Source organism: Electrona antarctica (genome assembly GCF_951216825.1).
Source record: "Electrona antarctica genome assembly, chromosome: 13".
In the NCBI taxonomy this organism is placed as follows: Eukaryota; Metazoa; Chordata; class Actinopteri; order Myctophiformes; family Myctophidae; genus Electrona; species Electrona antarctica.
In genome coordinates, this window is record NC_136794.1 from 14,927,244 (window position 1) to 14,949,338 (window position 22,095).

Consider the following 22,095-nt stretch of genomic DNA (forward strand, 5'->3'; position numbering starts at 1 on the left):
TCAGGTGAAGAAGTTTAAATGGTTTAATGTTTGAAATTATGTTCATTAATTTATTATTAGCCAAATATGTTTGATTCATATCAAGTAGTGTCTTAATTGAGTCTTGTCTAGACATGAAATTCAATGACATTCATTCAAGTTGCTTGCTTGTTTGTTCCTCCACTCAGCCCCCACCTCCGAGTGGAGAGGCGCGGAACGGCGGAATCGATCGGGTTCGTTTTAAGGAATTCCACGTCGTCACAGCGGTTTGACCCCACTTGCTTGGCAGCCATTGTTACAGTTTACACCAGAGTTCCCTGTGTTGCAGGCAGTCTGTTTACAGGACTGTTTACAGTAGCTCGCTAGCTGGCCTGCTGATGTTAGATAGCCTAACACATGCTTCAATGTAAAAAAAAAAACAATGTACAATTTTGAAGCGGGTGGTCTCTAAACCAGTGGGGTCCAGGGACCCTCAGGGTTCGGTTCCTTGAGGGGGACCAAATAGACCCTAACAAGTGGGTAACTCTGAGAATATACAAATGGATTTGTACGCTCACAGAGTTATGGCACCCCCTTCGGATGCTGTCAATGCACTCAATGGGACATTATCACATTTAATCAGACTATTGAATGGTCTGTAGTAGGTGACATACTGACCTACCGACGAGCTCAGTAGATGTTTTGCCGTTATTCTGTGGGTTGATGATGGCTACTGTTTTGACCGTGACAGAGGCGCACCGTCTCAAGCGAACTTGAGCCATGAGAGGCACCACTGAGCGAGCTTAAGATGGCGCACTCGCTTGGCCTAGTGGCTCACTTGGGCGAGTCTCAAAGCCTTGCTGTTGTTGTGCCTGCCTTGTCAAATGATGTAAAAATCACTGTGATGGGGCATGGTTTGACCCTGAAAAATGCAAACATAATGACCCTTTTTCATGTTCCCACATGGACCCTGGAACCATAGGGATTGTCCCCTCACTATCACTGTACCACATTATTCTCTGTTTTATTGTCTCCACCAGGCCGAAGGCATGGGGAGAGAGTATGTTTTGCACTCCTCCGTGTGTCCGTCCGTCCGTGTGTCCGTCCGTCCATCTGTGAACAGCTAATCTCCGGCACCGTTAACCCGGTCGATGCCACATTTTGCACACACACTCCCTGGATGCCAACGATGAACCTATGCCCCCCCTATGCCAGAACGGCCTGTTATAGTGACACCAGGAGGCCGACTTTTGAAAAACAAATTTTTTGATTACTCCTCCAGATTCTGTCCAAAAATCCCGCAAATCGTTACACACTATCTCTATAGAGCGTTGCAGTCCCGCCCCCTACCCTGGACCAGGAAATGATTCTCCGTTCATTTTCCTCATAGACATTTCAGAAAGTATTTATTTAAAGACGTTTACGCCGCGGACAAAGCCAACTCGAGTCGTGACAAATCATGACAACAAACACATTTTTTTGGGCCGAACAAATAATTAGAAAGAAGAAAAAAACACTTATGTTGTTTTTCTTCTTTGTAATTATTTGTTTGGTCCAAAATATTGTTTGTGTTTGAGTTGAGTTGTCTGAGTTGTCACGACTCGAGTTGGCTTTGTCCGTGGCGTTACCGTCTTTAAATAAATACTTTTTGAAATGTCTATGGGAAAAATGCATTGGGATTAATTTCCTGGTCCATGGTAGGGGGCGGGACTGCGACGCTCTATAGTCATGTGTTCAAGATGGATCTGTCTAACATGGATCGATCTGGCTAACATTGGCTTTCAAAGTTTGCAGGATTGGCCCTTTTGAAACAAAAAGCCTCAAATCATGAACGCAGTGTGCAATTTACGTGAAATCTTTCACAGACTTTCCTACTATAGGCTGAGGAATATATCCCACCCTTTTCACATTGGCCTGTTATAGCGCCACCAACTGGTAGATTTTTGTAAAACACATTTTTGTATAATCTATGGCTGATAGATGTCATCGGGGTCTGGTACAGTCTCAACGCAGGCTTATAACTTATTCCAGTATAAACACCTTGATAAATGGAGCGTTCAGGACACGAATCCTGTTGCGTGTTCAGATCTCTCTAGGCAGCAAGTGCGATTATGGTTTGCACATACTTCACTAATCTGTGCACTCTCTTTTCACACGGAGAGAACATTATTTATTTACATTTTACATTTATTTCAGAAAGAGCATCAAGGCAGCAAGTGTACAGCTATGCCCCCCCCCCCCCCCCCCATTTTCTGCAGTACAGGTTTAATGAGTGATTTCAAGTTCTTGCTCCAAATAACTGATTTATACCACATTTACACCACATATTAACATTATTAGTAGTAATGTTAATATTTCTAATTCTTTCTTTTTTTTTGTATTCCTTATATGTGGAGCATTTTGCTGTCGTTTATTGTATCATAAATGTATCATTATTGACTGGATGCATTGGGATAGAGAGAGAGAGGACTGACTGATGTAGGCCTATTTGAAATGCTTGGTGTTAATTAATATAAACTTTTCTCTTGAAACTATGTCATTCATATTGTAGTCAGCTTAAGAAAGTCAGCGTAAAAATGAAGATGCAAGAGATAGAAACATCAAGTCAAACAGTAATGCAAAAAAAAGAAGAAAAAACAGCACATCTAATGAGCTACGCCAGTGCCAGGCCAGCCCAGGCAACAGCCCAGCTGTAATGGTCGACTTAAATCCCTTTATTTTAGATAGTTTTGTAGTAATGGTACAACATAAACATTATAGAGACTTTAGTTGTCACTGTACAATACTTTAAAACAGTTGTCATGTTGCACACATGCCTAAAATAGCTCTTAATGCGACGCCCTCGTTGAAAACAATGTATTTCAAGCTCCAGCTTGTCTCCCTTTCAGGCTGCATGAACAGCGCTCGAGCGCTCGGTTTCTGCCCCCTCAATATCGTACTCTTCTGAACTGGACACGTCACTCGTCCCTCCCCTTGACTCCTTCCTTCTTCATAAGTTTCGATTCTTCAGTATTCACTAACCTTGCGTCACCACCAGGCTTTTCAATTCTTCACAGTCTCGTATCGTTGCATTTTGAGAGGAATAATGGCGACATGCGGGGTTCCTCTGCAGCAGTTGACTTGCTCCATCTGTTTGGATGTGTTCTCCAGCCCGGTCACTCTGCCCTGCGCACACTCCTTCTGCCGGGGCTGCATCCACACCTACTGGGAGAAAGGGGACATCAGCTGTCCTCTCTGTTTGACACGTTTCCCTCACAGACCTGCTCTGTCTGTCAACCTCATCATGGAGGAGATGGCCAGCGGCCTGCGGTTACAAGACCAACCGCTGGTTCCAGATCCAAACCCGGACTCTCTGGTCCAGAGCGTTAGCGACTCACCACCGCCGGACAGAACAATGGCAGCCGGACAGAACAAAGTCATGTGTTCTCGACATCACCAAGAGATGAGTCTTTTCTGCGTGGATGATAACTCGCTTTTGTGTGCTCAATGTGCTGATGACCATAAGACACACACAACTGTGCCAGCTGCTGAGCAGATACCACAAATAAAGGTAAGAAAAACAGATAATGTTCCCTCACCAACCTTAATCCGGTCGTTTTAGCCTTAACGGATCCCTCACCAACCTTAATCCGGTCGGACCAATGCTATGTCGAACCAAAGTCTGCCTCCCGGACCCTCTTGTAAACATAAACAAGTGTAATGCTTTATGGTGTCGTCCACTCACAGTTAACAGTTTTTGTATTGAGTTGTGCTTGAAATGTACTGTAATTCAGCAAACTGTTAATATATACTTAAATCAATCAAACAAACAAACTATTGTGTATATGGCTTGAACAAAATATGTTCTGGTTATATTTGTCTGGTGACTGCATGGGGAGTCGGGACTGCCCACTTGTATTACTCTAGTCGTGCAAGCAGTTGCCTGCCTCGACTTGCCTGTGTCCATACATTTAAGTTTCGTTTCTTCAGAATGGAAACGTTTGTGTTCACTTTAGTTTACTGTACTTTGATAGATAATGCTACGAAATGAGAAGACCAGGACAGCAAACATCGCACGCAACATGAAGATAGACATTCTTAAAACTCAGATGAACATGGAAACATTTAAGGTAATCCTATTGTATCCTGTTTTTTTAATCCACATTACGCAACCTCTCTCTCTCTCTCCCTCTATCATACCCATCCTTTCTTTCTTTCTTTCTACAAAAGTTACTGTGTGGGCGTCCCCAGGGGGTCCCTGTACTGTAATGTAATGTACTGTACTGTACTGTACTGATACACCTGAAATCATATTATATACAGTTAATATGTGTGTGTTAGGCTGCACAACAGTAACACTTGGTTTTAAAAACCAACCAAATGCTATTTCCGTGCTCAGACACAGCACACAAAGCTACTTAATGAAGTGGTTGCACCACTTAAAAACAAAACTATAGATGGCTTCACATTAACACTACTACTATATTGAGATGTTACCGCCATCCAGTGGCTGTACTGCATTATTGCATTGGTTTTCATAATGAATAATGACCATTTTCTGTAATAAGGAAGTTATATTCTTCATATTGTTTCTTGTTCAATCTAGACTATGCTCTGTACTATCTATTCATTGATATTTGTTAAGTATCTTGTAAAGCATGTTTCTGCATTAATTGTAGTATACAAATACATCATTATTTGCCTCTGGTCTCTTTCTCTGTTAGGAGTCAGTTACGCTTCAGAAAGAGGAGTTGGAGGTTGATTTGTCCAGACTCATATCTGCCATCACTGATGTGAAGAGACGACTGATGGCTTCCATGGAAGAAAAGGAGAAAAGGCAGCTGCAGAAAAGTCAGAGTGAGGTCACAAAGATGGAAGCCACCTGCAAGACCCTGGAGGATGAGGTCTCCAACATGGATGCCGACCTGAAAAGCATGGACCCCTACAGAGTGATGCAGGTGGGTTTCCACATAAGGAACAGCATAAAAAAATCACACCCGTGTGAAGTGAGGGGCGCTAATATATTAAAGTCTAACTCATGTTGATTAGTTGATGTAATGGTGATGTAAAACAAACGGTGCCAACACAAACATTAAACGCCATTAACAATAAAGAGAATATGACGTAAACGACACATGACTAAATTTTCCCTTCATTGTCAATGTGTGTACAAAAGAAACTTTGAACTAAAGACAAACATTAAACCTGTGTATAGGAGGGGCTAGCGCCCCTCAAAAACAACACCTAAAAGGTTATTTCACACTTGGTCTATTTGGTGTTTTTTTATTGCAGATCCAAGGCAGTTTCCCTGAGAGTTTGGTACTTTGCTCAAGTTTGATTGATTGATTTAATATTTTATTACCAGTTTGCAAATAGTACAGTGGTACGATTTTACCATGATGCTAAAAGGATAACACAAAAGGTCCTAGGGGCTTGTTTCCATTGTGGTCCTGTGTATCCAATTCATTGAGATAAGTGTGTAAAAGCTGTTTTTGAGCTGGGTGTGGTCTACAATAGCACTCTCAGGCTCATTTGTAAAAACCCACAGACAGACTCAAAGCTGCGCTATGTAACTTTCCTTTTCTACCCCAGATTTGAACCTGGTTTCCTGGTCAAGTGCTGACTTTTTATTAAAAATAATATATATTATTAACAAAAAGATAAAAATAAATAATCAATTTGTTCGATTAACTCCTAAATCAGAAGGATAGCCATGAAGACAAACCTGTAAAGACTAATCACCCCGATTTGATAACTGGTCCTGGGTGCAGAGTCAAGTACACAGGCTTAGTAGAAAACGTGTAGATGTGACAATACAACTGTTTTTTAAAGTCTATTCGGTTTTAAGTAAGTCGAGAACCGTTCGCCCCACCGACTTCAAATTCGACAATCACACAGGGAGTGCAGTGTAGTGCCCGGCCGTGAGTCAGTCGGACCCACGGTTGTCCAGAACCGCCACAAAAGGCCTCTGCCCAGGCTCTGGACAGGGCCCAAATTAGCCAATTGATCACACCTGATCACCCCTAGATCTCCATATATGGAGCTGGCCTGTTCTGACATCAAAATGATGTTCTGACATCATGCCTGACAAAGAACTAAAGGGGACACAGACATAATAACTGGGTGGGGGGCATACATTTCCAACTCCAGCTCTAGTATATACAATTATAAAAATCTTGAATGAGCATAGACAGCGTAGACGTATGGCGTCACATGAACGTGTATTCACCTTTATCAGCTGAGCTTAAATTTGTGGAACTTGTCCTTTTATAAAAGCAGATGAATGTCAATAGAATAGAAATGTGATGTGAATCTTTCAGGCTTATAATTCACTGCAAAGACGTTCAAGTCATGCATCAGCAATCCAGTCCTCTGATGGAGTGACCTTTGACCCTGAGGAGAAGCTAACAGAGTCCAGAGACATCAGAGAACAACTAATGACTGCTGTCACAAGCATATGGAAGGGTAAGAAGCATCATCATCACTGATATAGTTTAGTACCGATAGCATTTTAACACCCCGAACGCCCAGAGGTATTTAGGACCATTAAATCAGAGCGCCCAGCGATTTGCAGCAACGGAGCACATTTCAAGGTGCACCAGGCGCCATCTTGGATGTAGCTGAAGTAGCTAGATGTAGCCAAAACACCCCTGAGGTGATCGACAACAACGGGAGGTATGATTAATTCTAACGTGACTAGCAACGGGACCGCGATGGGCCGTCAAAAACATAATCTTTGGTTAGAGTTGCATGGATTGATAGAGATCAAGAGTTATTCACGTTTTAAGATTTTCGGTCTCATCCACTAAAATGGGGGGGAACATTTTGGATGACGTCCCAACCGGAAATGACATCAAATGTTGCCCAACAGGCGCTCCCAGTCTGTGGAGCGGTGTGCTCTGTTATGATATCAATACAGTTCCGTCCTGTGATTAATCTCCGTCCTGAGCGTTACTATTTGATAGGACGGAGACCTCCGTTTATGCCGCTCAGGGTGTTAATATTCTGTCTCTCTCCACACACCTCAACCAGACAAGGACCTCTTCCTTTTGGATTAAATTGTCAAGACCTAAATAAAAGAATCAAACCGTAAACACTTTCCAGAAGACTTCCTTACAGGTGTCCTCAGGTTCCTTGAGAATTTGGACACAATTAAAGCCACGTGACTTTCAGACATGAATACCGTTACATGCCACCACATTTCCTGAACGTCTAGTAAGTCTGAACAGGGCTAAACTGTAAATTGTGGTGTGGTTTAATTGTAGCTTCCCACATGTACAATAAGTAGCAGGCTACGTTTTACAGCAATGTCTGATGCTCTTATATTAGATTAGATTAGATTAAACTAGATACACTTTATTAATCCCAAAGGGAAATGAAGATGTTAGGGCAGAATGGTGTGAAATAATATACAATAAACAATACGAAAACTACAAAAACGGTACACCAAACACCATCTCAACATTCCTTCCTAACCACACAACCATGAGCAGCCTGACACAGAACCACATGCATTAGAGTTTTAACAGTCTGTAACAGTTTTTGAACCAATCCACAATGGGACAACCAGTAGCTACATGACTTCTAAATACAAAGGTGGGAGTTCATATACATTGTACTGTACAGTACTGTACTGTACTGTACTGTACTGTACTGTACTGTACTGTACTGTACTGTACTGTACTGTACTGTACTGTACTGTACTGTACAGTACAGTTGACACAAAGGAAGACTGCGTTTTCATCTGAGGTAGAGTGAGCCTCTGGCTGAAAGTTCTCACCCTCTGGCCTCTTCTGCCACCTGTCATAGTGGATGGGAGAGGTTATCCAGGATGAGTTGAGTTTGTCCCTCATCCTCTTCTCTGCAACTACCTTCAGCCCATCCATCTCTAGGCCAACAACAGAGCTGGTCTTTTTATGATCTCATTAAGCTTATGCAGCTCCCAGGCCTTGATGACAAAGAGGAAGATATATTCCTCTTATATACTGTGAATGGTTTGGAGCAGGTTTAAAGCTGAGATCAGTGCAACAGGTCACACTGCTACAGATCACAGCCAGATACTCAAAGCCAGACACCAGTCACACCACCCGATATATATAGAAATATTTCTCTTATTTCCATTCCGTCTGTTCCTAGACCAAGGCCCCATCGCTGCACAGCCTCTGGACATTGCGTTGACGATAGTGAATCCTACATTGAGTAAGCTGATTAAATGTAAGTACATCTTTGAATACAGCGTTGGTTATTCATAGAGTGGATGGGAGAGGTTATCCAGGATGAGTTGAGTTTGTCCCTCATCCTCTTCTCTGCAACTACCTTCAGCCCATCCATCTCTATGCCAACAACAGAGTTGGTCTTTTTATGATCTCATTAAGCTTATGCAGCTCCCAGGCCTTGATGACAAAGAGGAAGATATATTCCTCTTATATACTGTAAATGGTTTGGAGCAGGTTTAAAGCTGAGATCAGTGCAGCAGGTCACACTGCTACTGATCACAGCCAGATACTCAAAGCCAGACACCACCCGATATATATAGAAATATTCCTCTGATTTCCATTCTGTCTGTTCCTAGACCAAGGCCCCATCGCTGCACAGCCCCTGGACATTGATTTGACATCATTGAATGCTCCATTGAGTAAGCTGATTAAATGTAAGTACATCTTTGAAATGAATTGAGTTATTCAACAACAAAACACATTCAAGTAAAAGTTTCAATAATATTCTGTTCTGTAAAACAAAACAAATAACTAATAAGTACACATTTTTTTGTACACATTTTCTGAATGTTATTCCACAGATTCAGAGTCTCTCACCTTTGATCTGACAACTGCGGCCAGTTTCATTTGGGTGTCGCCTGATGGAACTGTGGCTCGGAATACAAGCCCAGAAGTCCAGCCACATGAACCACACCCAGAAAGGTTGGAAGACAATCATGTTAGGGCCACACAATCCTTCACAGGAGGAAAGCATTTCTGGCAAGTTACGTTTTCCCATAACACTGCATATTTTGGGATACTAAGTAACCAAACGAGTAGGGGGGTTCGGATTTACCCCTATGACGGGGTAAATCAAATGTCATTTGATGTCTGGTCTTCAGAAATTAAAGTTGAACACGGAAGCATAAATCTACATCCTTCATTGGTCAAGAACGCGTTATTTTGTGTGTATTTAGATTATGACAGTGGAATCCTGGGACTGTATTATAGGAAAGTTATTACAGATGATCTACATACCCTGCATACCTTCACCACCAGTTTCAATAAAGAGGTTATTTTCCCAATATTTCAAGTGGCTAAAAACACAGTACGTTTTACATAGAGGTGTTTGGACCTCGGCTGCCAATTAGATGAGTCCAGCGGCTGTTTAATACTCTGTAATGTAATGAAGTGAGGGTGAGGAGAATGATGGTTCTACTGAAATCAGTCATATGTCACAGAAATGGTGCATGCATACCTGTATATACGGTGTGTGTGCAAATTACGGGATTCGGAAGGCGGGATAAGGCAGGTTAATTTCGAATGAAAACCAGGCTTTGCACGGGTACTGCGGAAAGCCTAGGGACGCAAAGTCACATTTAATGGACTAGTTCACCCAAGAAATTACTTCATTTCTATCGTTTACCAACCCGGTGATGATTTTAGTTTTAGTTTGTAAAATGTTCCTGAACGGTGAATCCAGAATCCCAAAATGAAGGAATTAAGGGCAGATGTTTGATAGCGCTTGGTTGCTAATTCGCATCGGATTTATTCCATTCAAGTTTTTTTTCTTTGTTGGATTCTGCATTGCTCCTTTAATTCTCATTTATACGTTATATGGTGAAAAAGTGGTCTGTTAAAATATTGTCAGGATTTGTAAAAGTGACACTTAAGTCTCATCAGACATGTTAGAATATAATCAAAGTCTGCTCAGTGGGTTTTGCTGTGTGCCTTATAATTCTTGCATAGTATGAGCTCGGTTGAAGTTGAGTAATGGGAAGTAAAAAGTCTCCACTGAAGTATTTGGAGGAGGTGTGTTCATTGGACACCAGCTTTGAAGGGATTGCTCCCTTTTTCTTTTTCTCCACCTCCCTTTGAGGGGAAAGAGGAGCCATTGATGTTAAGCTCTTAGATAAACTGGCTAAAAACTAATGGACTGGAAAAAATGCAATCCCAATAGTCTTCTCTTCTTCACTGCTAGATGGCACTGTATATGTACATTACACTGTATGCCTTTTATTTGTGATGCCTTTGACAGATGTTTGTAGAAGTCGTTCAGTTATTGTTATATCATTTTGTAATAAACCTCTTAAGCCCTACAGAATATATACACTTTGTCGCACAACAATTTTCAATTGTGAAAATGGCTGATCTACAAACTCACAACACAGCATTGTGAGGCTGTTTTTGAACATTTGTAAAGGATAATTTCACATGTTTCAAGTGATTAAAGGATAGATAGCTTTGCCTGCATTTAATGTGAATGCTGGCAATGGCGGTGAATTCCAGCCCAGGTGAAATGTATACATCGTTCTTGGTAGGCTGGAATCAATTTTACAGTATGGCTCTAGTCTAGATGCAGAACATAGAATGTTATGTCAGATTTTCACATACAGAACCGTGTTAAATACTACTTTAAGTTACAAACAGCATATAATGTGTTATATGGGCTAGTTCTTTATTTTTTTTACTTTATACGATAAAGCGTCCAGTACAGGAGTTATGTACAATTTGTCAATTTGCAGGTATTTAGAACAAAATTATAGACTCAAGTAGAAATACATGTTTGGTTATGGTGACATACATTTTGTGCGTTGTACATTTCAAATACATTGGCAGTTATAAATAAAATTTATATCAATTAACATGTTTGAGTACTGAGTTATTTCACCGAGCTGGTTCAGTTCAGGTGAAGAAGTTTAAATGGTTTAATGTTTGAAATTATGTTCATTAATTTATTATTAGCCAAATGTGTTTGATTCATATCAAGTAGTGTCTTAATTGAGTCTTGTCTAGACATGAAATTCAATGACATTCATTCAAGTTGCTTGCTTGTTTGTTCCTCCACTCAGCCCCCACCTCCGAGTGGAGAGGCGCGGACGGCGGAATCGATCGGGTTCGTTTTAAGGAATTCCACGTCGTCACAGCGGTTTGACCCCACTTGCTTGGCAGCCATTGTTACAGTTTACACCAGAGTTCCCTGTGTTGCAGGCAGTCTGTTTACAGGACTGTTTACAGTAGCTCGCTAGCTGGCCTGCTGATGTTAGATAGCATAACACATGCTTCAATGTAACAAAAAAAACAATGTACAATTTTGAAGCGGGTGGTCTCTAAACCAGTGTGGTCCAGGGACCCTCAGGGTCCGTTTCCTTGAGGGGGACCAAATAGACCCTAACAAGTGGGTAATTCTGAGAATATACAAATGGATTTGTACGCTCACAGAGTTATGGCACCCCCTTCGGATGCTGTCACTCAATGGGACATTATCACATTTAATCAGACTATTGAATGGTCTGTAGTAGGTGACATACTGACCTACCGACGAGCTCAGTAGATGTTTTGCCGTTATTCTGTGGGTTGATGATGGCTACTGTTTTGACCATGACAGAGGCGCACTGTCTCAAGCGAACTTGAGCCATGAGAGGCACCACTGAGCGAGCTTAAGATGGCGCACTCGCTTGGCCTAGTGGCTCACTTGGGCGAGTCTCAAAGCCTTGCTGTTGTTGTGCCTGCCTTGTCAAATGATGTAAAAATCACTGTGATAGGGCATGGTTTGACCTAGCCTGGATCCAGCCCAAAGACCCCGCCCACTCTCTGAGTGGACTGCATCTCTTAGAAAGAAGAAAAAAACACTTATGTTGTTTTTCTTCTTTGTAATTATTTGTTTGGTCCAAAATATTGTTTGTGTTGTCTGAGTTGTCACGACTCGAGTTGGCTTTGTCCGTGGCGTAACCGTCTTTAAATAAATACTTTTTGAAATGTCTATGGGAAAAATGCATTGGGATTCATTTCCTGGTCCATGGTAGGGGGCGGGACTGCGACGCTCTATAGTCATGTGTTCAAGATGGATCTGTCTAACATGGATCGATCTGGCTAACATTGGCTTTCAAAGTTTGCAGGATTGGCCCTTTTGAAACAAAAAGCCTCAAATCATGAACGCAGCGTGCAATTTACGTGAAATCTTTCACAGACTTTCCTACTATAGGCTGAGGAATATATCCCACCCTTTTCACATTGGCCTGTTATAGCGCCACCAACTGGTAGATTTTTGTAAAACACATTTTTGTATAATCTATGGCTGATAGATGTCATCGGGGTCTGGTACAGTCTCAACGCAGGCTTATAACTTATTCCAGTATAAACACCTTGATAAATGGAGCGTTCAGGACACGAATCCTGTTGCGTGTTCAGATCTCTCTAGGCAGCAAGTGCGATTATGGTTTGCACATACTTCACTAATCTGTGCACTCTCTTTTCACACGAGAGAACATTATTTATTTACATTTTACATTTATTTCAGAAAGAGCATCAAGGCAGCAAGTGTACAGCTACGCCCACCCCCCCCCCCCCCCCCCCCCTCATTTTCTGCAGTACAGGTTTAATGAGTGATTTCAAGTTCTTGCTCCAAATAACTGATTTATACCACATTTACACCACATATTAACATTATTAGTAGTAATGTTAATATTTCTAATTTTTTTTTTTTTTTTAGATTCCTTATATGTGGAGCATTTTGCTGTCGTTTATTGTATCATATAAATGTATCATTATTGACTGGATGGATTGGGATAGAGAGAGAGAGGACTGACTGATGTAGGCCTATTTGAAATGTTTGGTGTTAATTAATATAAACTTTTCTCTTGAAACTATGTCATTCATATTGTAGTCAGCTTAAGAAAGTCAGCGTAAAAATGAAGATGCAAGAGATAGAAACATCAAGTCAAACAGTAATGCAAAAAAAATAAGAAAAACAGCTCATCTAATGAGCTACGCCAGTGCCAGGCCAGCCCAGGCAACAGCCCAGCTGTAATGATCGACTTAAATCCCTTTATTTTAGATTGTTTTGTAGTAATGGTACAACATAAACATTATAGAGACTTTAGTTGTCACTGTACAATATCTCTTAATGCGCCGCCCTCGTTGAAACAATGTATTTCAAGCTCCAGCTTGTCTCCCTTTCAGGCTGCATGAACAGCGCTCGAGCGCTCGGTTTCTGCCCCCTCAATATCGTAACTCTTCTGAACTGGACACGTCACTCGTCCCTCCCCTTGACTCCTTCCTTCTTCATAAGTTTCGATTCTTCAGTATTCACTAACCTTGCGTCACCACCAGGCTTTTCAATTCTTCACAGTCTCGTATCGTTGCATTTTGAGAGGAATAATGGCGACAGGCGGGGTTCCTCTGCAGCAGTTGACTTGCTCCATCTGTTTGGATGTGTTCTCCAGCCCGGTCACTCTGCCCTGCGCACACTCCTTCTGCCGGGGCTGCATCCACACCTACTGGGAGAAAGGGGACATCAGCTGTCCTCTCTGTTTGACACGTTTCCCTCACAGACCTGCTCTGTCTGTCAACCTCATCATGGAGGAGATGGCCAGCGGCCTGCGGTTACAAGACCAACCGCTGGTTCCAGATCCAAACCCGGACTCTCTGGTCCAGAGCGTTAGCGACTCACCACCGCCGGACAGAACAATGGCAGCCGGACAGAACAAAGTCATGTGTTCTCGACATCACCAAGAGATGAGTCTTTTCTGCGTGGATGATAACTCGCTTTTGTGTGCTCAATGTGCTGATGACCATAAGACACACACAACTGTGCCAGCTGCTGAGCAGATACCACAAATAAAGGTAAGAAAAACAGATAATGTTCCCTCACCAACCTTAATCCGGTCGTTTTAGCCTTAACGGATCCCTCACCAACCTTAATCCGGTCGTTTTAGCTTTAACGCATCCCTCACCAACCTTAATCCGGTCGGACCAATGCTATGTCGAACCAAAGTCTGCCTCCCGGACCCTCTTGTAAACATAAACAAGTGTAATGCTTTATGGTGTCGTCCACTCACAGTTAACAGTTTTTGTATTGAGTTGTGCTTGAAATGTACTGTAATTCAGCAAACTGTTAATATATACTTAAATCAATCAAACAAACAAACAAACTATTGTGTATTTGGCTTGAACAAAATATGTTCTGGTTATATTTGTCTGGAGACTGCATGGGGAGTCGGGACTGCCCACTTGTATTACTCTAGTCGTGCAAGCAGTTGCCTGCCTCGACTCGCCTGTGTCCATACATTTAAGTTTCGTTTCTTCAGAATGGAAACGTTTGTGTTCACTTTAGTTTACTGTACTTTGATAGATAATGCTACGAAATGAGAAGACCAGGACAGCAAACATCGCACGCAACATGAAGATAGACATTCTTAAAACTCAGATGAACATGGAAACATTTAAGGTAATCCTATTGTATCCTGTTTTTTTAATCCACATTACGCAACCTCTCTCTCTCTCTCCCTCTCTATCATACCCATCTTTTATTTCTTTCTTTCTTTCTACAAAAGTTACTGTGTGGGTCCCCAGGGGGTCCCTCTACTGTACTGTAATGTACTGTACTGTACTGTACTGATACACCTGAAATCATCATATATACAGTTAATATGTGTGTGTTAGGCTGCACAACAGTGACACTTGGTTTTAAAAACCAACCAAATGCTATTTTCGTGCTCAGACACAGCACACACAAAGCTACTTAATTAAGTGGTTGCACCACTTAAAAACAAAACTATAGATGGCTTCACATTAACACTACTACTATATTGAGATGTTACCGCCATCCAGTGGCTGTACTGCATTATTGCATTGATTTTCATAATGAATAATGACCATTTTCTGTAATAAGGAAGTTATATTCTTCATATTGTTTCTTGTTCAATCTAGACTATGCTCGGTACTATCTATTCATTGTTATTTGTTAAGTATCTTGTAAAGCATGTTTTTGCATTAATTGTAGTATACAAATACATCATTATTTGCCTCTGGTCTCTTTCTCTGTTAGGAGTCAGTTACGCTTCAGAAAGAGGAGTTGGAGGTTGATTTGTCCAGACTCATATCTGCCATCACTGATGTGAAGAGACGACTGATGGCTTCCATGGAAGAAAAGGAGAAAAGGCAGCTGCAGAAAAGTCAGAGTGAGGTCACAAAGATGGAAGCCACCTGCAAGACCCTGGAGGATGAGGTCTCCAACATGGATGCCGACCTGAAAAGCATGGACCCCTACAGAGTGATGCAGGTGGGTTTCCACATAAGGAACAGCATAAAAAATCACACCCGTGTGAAGTGAGGGGCGCTAATATATTAAAGTCTAACTCATGTTGATTAGTTGATGTAATGGTGATGTAAAACAAACGGTGCCAACACAAACATTAAACGCTATTAACAATAAAGAGAATATGACCTAAACGACACATGACTAAATTTTCCCTTCATTGTCAATGTGTTTACAAAAGAAACTTTGAACTAAAGACAAACATTAAACCTGTGTATAGGAGGGGCTAGCGCCCCTCAAAAACAACACCTAAAAGGTTATTTCACACATGGTCTATTTGGTGTTTTTTTTATTGCAGATCCAAGGCAGTTTCCCTGAGAGTTTGGTACTTTGCTCAAGTTTTATTGATTTAATATTTTATTACCAGTTTGCAAATAGTACAGTGGTACGATTTTACCATGATGCTAAAAGGGTAACACAAAAGGTCCTAGGGGCTTGTTTCCATTGTGGTCCTGTGTATCCAATTCATTGAGATAAGTGTGTAAAATCTGTTTTTGAGCTGGGTGGTCTACAATAGCACTCTCAGGCTCATTTGTAAAAACCCACAGACAGACTCAAAGCTGCGCTATGTAACTTTCCTTTTCTACCCCAGATTTGAACCTGGTTCCCTGGTCAAGTGCTGACTTTTTATTAATAATAATATATATTATTAACAAAAAATAAATAATCAATTTGTTCGATTAACTGTTGCACTCCTAAATCAGAAGGATAGCCATGAAGACAAACCTGTAAAGACTAATCACCCCGATTTGATAACTAGTCCTGGGTGCAGAGTCAAGTACACAGGCTTAGTAGAAAAATTTACCATTAAACCAAGTTTGCTTATACACTCTAACGCCAGGGCTCCACCGGACGCGTTGCGTCTCCGTCGCGTGCGTCGAAAAACGCACCGGTTCAATTTTAATGCACGCGTTAATGTCACGCAACGCGGGCAGTGGAGCCACCCTTCATTGATTAAAAAGGGAACATTCCCTGACGGTGACGCGACGCTGACGCGCCCGGTGGAGCCCCGGTGTAAGGTAGGCCTACTCGTACGTGTAGATGTGACAATACAACTGTTTTTTAAAGTCTATTCGGTTTTAAGTAACCGTTCGCCCCACCGACTTCAAATTCGACAATCACACAGGGAGTCCGACTGACTCACGGCTGTCCAGAACCGCCACAAAAGGCCTCTGCCCAGGCTCTGGACAGGGCCCAAATTAGCCAATTGATCACACCTGATCACCCCTAGATCTCCATATATGGAGCTGGCCTGTTCTGACATCAAAAGGATGTTCTGACATCATGCCTGACAAAGAACTAAAGGGGACACAGACATAATAACTGGGTGGGGGGCATACATTTCCAACTCCAGCTCTAGTATATACAATTATAAAAATCTTGAATGAGCATAGACAGCGTAGACGTATGGCGTCACATGAACGTGTATTCACCTTTATCAGCTGAGCTTAAATTTGTGGAACTTGTCCTTTTATAAAAGCAGATGAATGTCAATAGAATAGAAATGTGATGTGGATCTTTCAGGCTTATAATTCACTGCCAAGACGTTCAAGTCATGCATCAGCAATCCAGTCCTCTGATGGAGTGACCTTTGACCCTGAGGAGAAGCTAACAGAGTCCAGAGACATCAGAGAACAACTAATGACTGCTGTCACAAGCATATGGAAGGGTAAGAAGCATCATCATCACTGATATAGTTTAGTACCGATAGCATTTTAACACCCCGAACGCCCGGAGGTATTTAGGACCATTAAATCAGAGCGCCCAGCGATTTGCAGCAACGGAGCACATTTCAAGGTGCACCAGGCAAAGCAAAGCAAAGCAAAGTTACTATATTTACCCAGGGTAACTGGACTAAGCATCAGATACTTGTTTACAGCCAGGCCCTGCTCATAGAACATTTCATGGTAGTCGTTCAATGCCTTGCTCAAGGGCACTTCAGCGGTGGTAATTTTAACGTGCCGGTCCGGGGGTACGAACTGGCGACCTTCCGGTATCAAGACCGCTCCGCAAACCGTTCGGCCACTGCTGCCACGCAAAGGCGCCATCTTGGATGTAGCTGAAGTAGCTAGATGTAGCCAAAACACCCCTGAGGTGATCGACAACAACGGGAGGTATGATTAATTCTAACGTGACTAGCGACGGGACCGCGATGGGCCGTCAAAAACATAATCTTTGGTTAGAGTTGCATGGGTTGATAGAGATCAAGAGTTATTCACGTTTTAAGATTTTCGGTCTCATCCACTAAAATGGGGGGGAACATTTTGGATGACGTCCCAACCGGAAATGACATTGAATGTTGCCCAACAGGCGCTCCCAGCCTGTGGAGCGGTGCGCTCGGTTATGATATCAATAAAGTTCCGTCCTGTGATTAATCTCCGTCCTGAGCGTTACTATTTGATAGGACGGAGACCTCCGTTTATGCCGCTCAGGGTGTTAATATTCTGTCTCTCTCCACACACCTCAACCAGACAAGGACCTCTTCCTTTTGGATTAAATTGTCAAGACCTATGTAAATAAAATAATCAAACCGTAAACACTTTCCAGAAGACTTCCTTACAGGTGTCCTCAAGGTTCCTTGAGAATTTGGACACACATTAAAGCCACGTGACTTTCAGACCGTTACATGCACCACATTTCCTGAACGTCTAGTAAGTCTGAACACTGTAAATTGTGGTGTGGTTGAATTGTAGCTTCCCACATGTACAACAAGTAGTAGGCTACATTTTACAGCAACGTCTGATGCTCTTATATTAGATTAGATTAGACTAGATACACTTTATTAATCCCCAAATGGAAATGAAGATGTTAGGGCAGAATGATGTGAAATAATATACAATAAACAATACGAAAACTACAAAAACGGTACACCAAACACCATCTCAACATTCCTTCCTAACCACACAACCATGAGCAGCCTGACACAGAACCACATGCATTAGTTTTAACAGTCTGTAACAGTTTTTGAACCAATCCACAATGGGACAACCAGTAGCTACATGACTTCTAAATACAAAGGTGGGAGATCATATACATTGTACAGTACAGTACAGTACAGTACAGTACAGTACAGTACAGTACAGTACAGTACAGTACAGTACAGTACAGTACAGTACAGTACAGTTGACACAAAGGAAGACTGCGTTTTCATCTGAGGTAGAGTGAGCCTCTGGCTGAAAGTTCTCACCCTCTGGCCTCTTCTGCCACCTGTCATAGAGTGGATGGGAGAGGTTATCCAGGATGAGTTGAGTTTGTCCCTCATCCTCTTCTCTGCAACTACCTTCAGCCCATCCATCTCTAGGCCAACAACAGAGCTGGTCTTTTTATGATCTCATTAAGCTATATGCAGCTCCCAGGCCTTGATGACAAAGAGGAAGATATATTCCTCTTATATACTGTAAATGGTTTGGAGCAGGTTTAAAGCTGAGATCAGTGCAACAGGTCACACTGCTACTGATCACAGCCAGATACTCAAAGCCAGACACCACTCGATACAGTATATTCCTCTGATTTCCATTCTGTCTGTTCCTAGACCAAGGCCCCATCGCTGCACAGCCCCTGGACATTGATTTGACATCATTGAATCCTCCATTGAGTAAGCTGATTAAATGTAAGTACATCTTTGAAATTAATTGAGTTATTCATCAACAAAACACATTCAAGTAAAAGTTTCAATAATATTCTGTTCTGTAAAACAAAACAAATAACTAAGGACACATTTCTTTGTTCACATTTTCTGAATGTTATTCCACAGATTCAGAGTCTCTCACCTTTGATCTGACAACTGCGGGCAGGTTCATTTGGGTGTCTCCTGATAGAACTGTGGCTCGGAATACAAGCCCAGAAGTCCAGCCACATGAACCACACCCAGAAAGGTTGGAAGACAATCGGGTTAGGGCCACACAATCCTTCACAGGAGGAAGGCATTTCTGGCAAGTTAAGTTTTCCCATACCAAAGCATATTTTGGGATACTAAGTAACCAAACGAGTAGGGGGGTTCGCATTTGCCCCATATTTAATAATTCTGATTGCATGTCATTTGAAGTCTGGTCTTCAGAAATGAAAGTTGAACAGAGTAGCATAAATGTACCTCGTTCAATGTTCAATAATGCGTTATTTTGTGTGTATTTAGATTATGACAGTGGAATCCTGGGTCTGTATTATAGGAAAGATATTACAGATGAGCTACATCCCCTGCATACCTTCACCACCAGTTTCAATAAAGAGGTTATTTTCCCAATATTTGAAGTGGCTAAAACAGTACATTTTACATAGAGGTGTTTGGACCTCGGCTGCCAATTAGATGAGTCCAGCGGCTGTTTAATACTCATATGTCACAGAAATGGTGCATGGCACTGCATGCATACCTGTATACCGGTATATGGTGTGTGTGCAAATTACGGGATTCGAAAGGCGGGATAAGGCAGGTTAATTTCGAATGAAAACCAGGCTTTGCACAGGTACTGCGGAAAGCCTAGGGACGCAAAGTCACTTTTAATGGGGTAGTTCACCCAAGAAATTACTTAATCGTTTACCAACCCGGTGATGATGAGAGTTTTAGTTTGTAAAATGTTCCTGAACGGTGAATCCAGAATCCCAAAATGAAGGAATTAAGGGCAGATGTTTGATAGCGTTTGGTTGCTAATTCGCATCGGATTTATTCCATTCCATCCAGTTTTTTTCTTTGTTGGATTCAGCATTGCTCCTTTAATTCTCATTTATACGTTATATGGTGAAAAAGTGGTCTGTTAAAATATTGTCAGGATTTGTAAAAGTAATGGACACTTAAGTCTCATCAGACATGTTAGAATATAATCAAAGTCTGCTCAGTGGGTTTTTGCCGTTATGTGCCTTATAATTCTTGCATAGTATGAGCTCGGTTGAAGTTGAGTAATGGGAAGTAAAAAGTCTCCACTGAAGTATTTGGAGGAGGTGAGTTCATTGGACACCATCTTTGAAGGGATTGCTCCCTTTTTCTTTTTCTCCACCTCCCTTTGAGGGGAAAGAGGAGCCATTGATGTTAAGCTCTTAGATAAACTGGCTAAAAACTAATGGACTGGAAAAAATGCAATTCCAATCAGGCTGTCTTCTCTTCTTCACCGCTAGATGGCACTGTATATGTACATTACACTGTATGCCTTTATTTGTGATGCCTTTGACAGATGTTTGTAGAAGTCGTTCAGTTATTTTTATATTTTTGTAATTAACCTCTTAAGCCCTACAGAATATATACACTTTGTCGCACAACAATTTTCAATTGTGAAAATGGCTGATATACAAGCTCACAACACAGCATTGTGAGGCTGTTTTTGAACATTTGTAAAGGATAATTTCACATGTTTCAAGTGATTAAAGGATAGATAGCTTTGCCGGCATTTAATGTGAATCACCACCAGCCCAGGTGAAATGTATGCATCGTTCTTAGTAGGCTGGAATCAATTTTACAGTATGGCTCTAGAATGCAGAACATAGAAATGTTATGTCAGATTTTCACATACAGAACCGTGTTAAATACTGAAGTTTCACTTTAAGTTACAAACAGCATATAATGTGTTATGTTTTATTTTATTGAGTGATTTCATTACCCAACCCTAAGTTTGGGTAAAAAACTTTTATTTTTTTATCAGCTTGCAGAGACTTTTAGTCTAGTCACGTGGTCTGGTTCTTTATTTTCTTTACTTTATACGATAAAGCGTCCAGTACAGGAGTTATGTACAATTTGTCAATTTGCAGGTATTTAGAACAAAATTCTAGACTCAAACTCTATACATACTGCAAGTGCTCTCTCTTCCAATAAATAAGGTTTATCAAGTAGAAATACATTGTTTGGTTATGGTGACATACATTTTGTGCGTTGTACATTGCAAATACATTGGGAGTTATAAATCAAATTGATATCAATTAACATGTTTGAGTACTGAGTTATTTCACCGAGCTGGTTCAGTTCAGGTGAAGAAGTTTAAATGGTTTAATGTTTGAAATTATTATTAGTGTTTGATTCATATCAAGTAGTGTCTTAATTGAGTCTAGTTTGGACATGAAATTCAATGACATTCATTCAAGTTGCTTGCTTGTTTGTTCCTCCTGAGTGGGGCTGAGTGCCCCCACCTCCGAGTGAGGAGGCGAGGACGGCGGAATCGCTCGGGTTCGTTTTAAGGAATTCCACGTCGTCACAGCGGTTTGACCCCACTTGCTTGGCAGCCATTGTTACAGTTTCCACCAGAGTTCTACAGTACGTTCCCTGTGTTGCAGGCAGTCTGTTTAGTCAGGACTGTTTACAAGGCCTGCTGATGTTAGATAGCCTAACACATGCTTCAATGTAAAAAACAATGTACAATTTTGAAGCGGGTGGTCTCTAAACCAGTGGGGTCCAGGGACCCTCAGGGTTCCTTGAGGGGGACCCTAACAAGTGGGTAACTGAGAATATACAAATGGATTTGTACGCTCACAGAGCGTACAAATCGGATGCTGTCACAAATCGGATGCTGTCGGATGCTGTCAATGCACTCAATGGGACATTATCACATTTAATCAGACTATTGAATGGTCTAAGTAGGTGACATACTGACCTACCGACGAGCTCAGTAGGTGTTTTGCCGTTATTCTGTGGGTTGATGATGGCTACTGTTTTGACCGTGACAGAGGCGCGCCGTCTCAAGCGAACTTGAGCCGTGAGAGGCACCAGTGGTGCCTAGTGGCTCACTTGGGCGAGTCTCAAAGCCTTGCTGTTGTTGTGCCTGCCTTGTCAAATGATGTAAAAATCACTGTGATGGGGCATGGTTTGACCCTGAAAAGTGCAAACATAATGACCCTTTTTCATGTTCCCACATGGACCCTGGAAACATAGGGATGGTCCCCTCACTA

The 22,095-nt window shown here is 41.7% G+C and overlaps 2 protein-coding genes across 2 annotated transcripts; both read left to right on the forward strand.

Annotated features, from left to right (window-relative positions):
• Positions 1-3,035: 3,035 nt before the first annotated feature.
• On the forward strand, positions 3,036-8,189 carry LOC306934860 (E3 ubiquitin-protein ligase TRIM17-like; the record flags this gene model as incomplete). Its single annotated transcript, XM_079517669.1, has 5 exons — positions 3,036-3,508; positions 3,972-4,067; positions 4,662-4,895; positions 6,258-6,402; positions 8,074-8,189. Exons 1-5 carry the CDS (start codon positions 3,044-3,046, stop codon positions 8,187-8,189), a joined length of 1,056 nt encoding a protein of 351 aa, XP_079373795.1. The 5' UTR covers positions 3,036-3,043.
• Positions 8,190-13,129: 4,940 nt separating this feature from the next.
• On the forward strand, positions 13,130-19,100 carry LOC306935771 (E3 ubiquitin-protein ligase TRIM17-like). The gene is made up of 6 exons (XM_079518969.1): positions 13,130-13,757; positions 14,266-14,361; positions 14,962-15,195; positions 16,756-16,900; positions 18,764-18,841; positions 18,992-19,100. Coding segments are annotated over exons 1-6 (1,020 nt in total). The 5' UTR covers positions 13,130-13,292; the 3' UTR covers positions 18,994-19,100.
• The last annotated feature ends 2,995 nt before the right edge of the window (positions 19,101-22,095 follow it).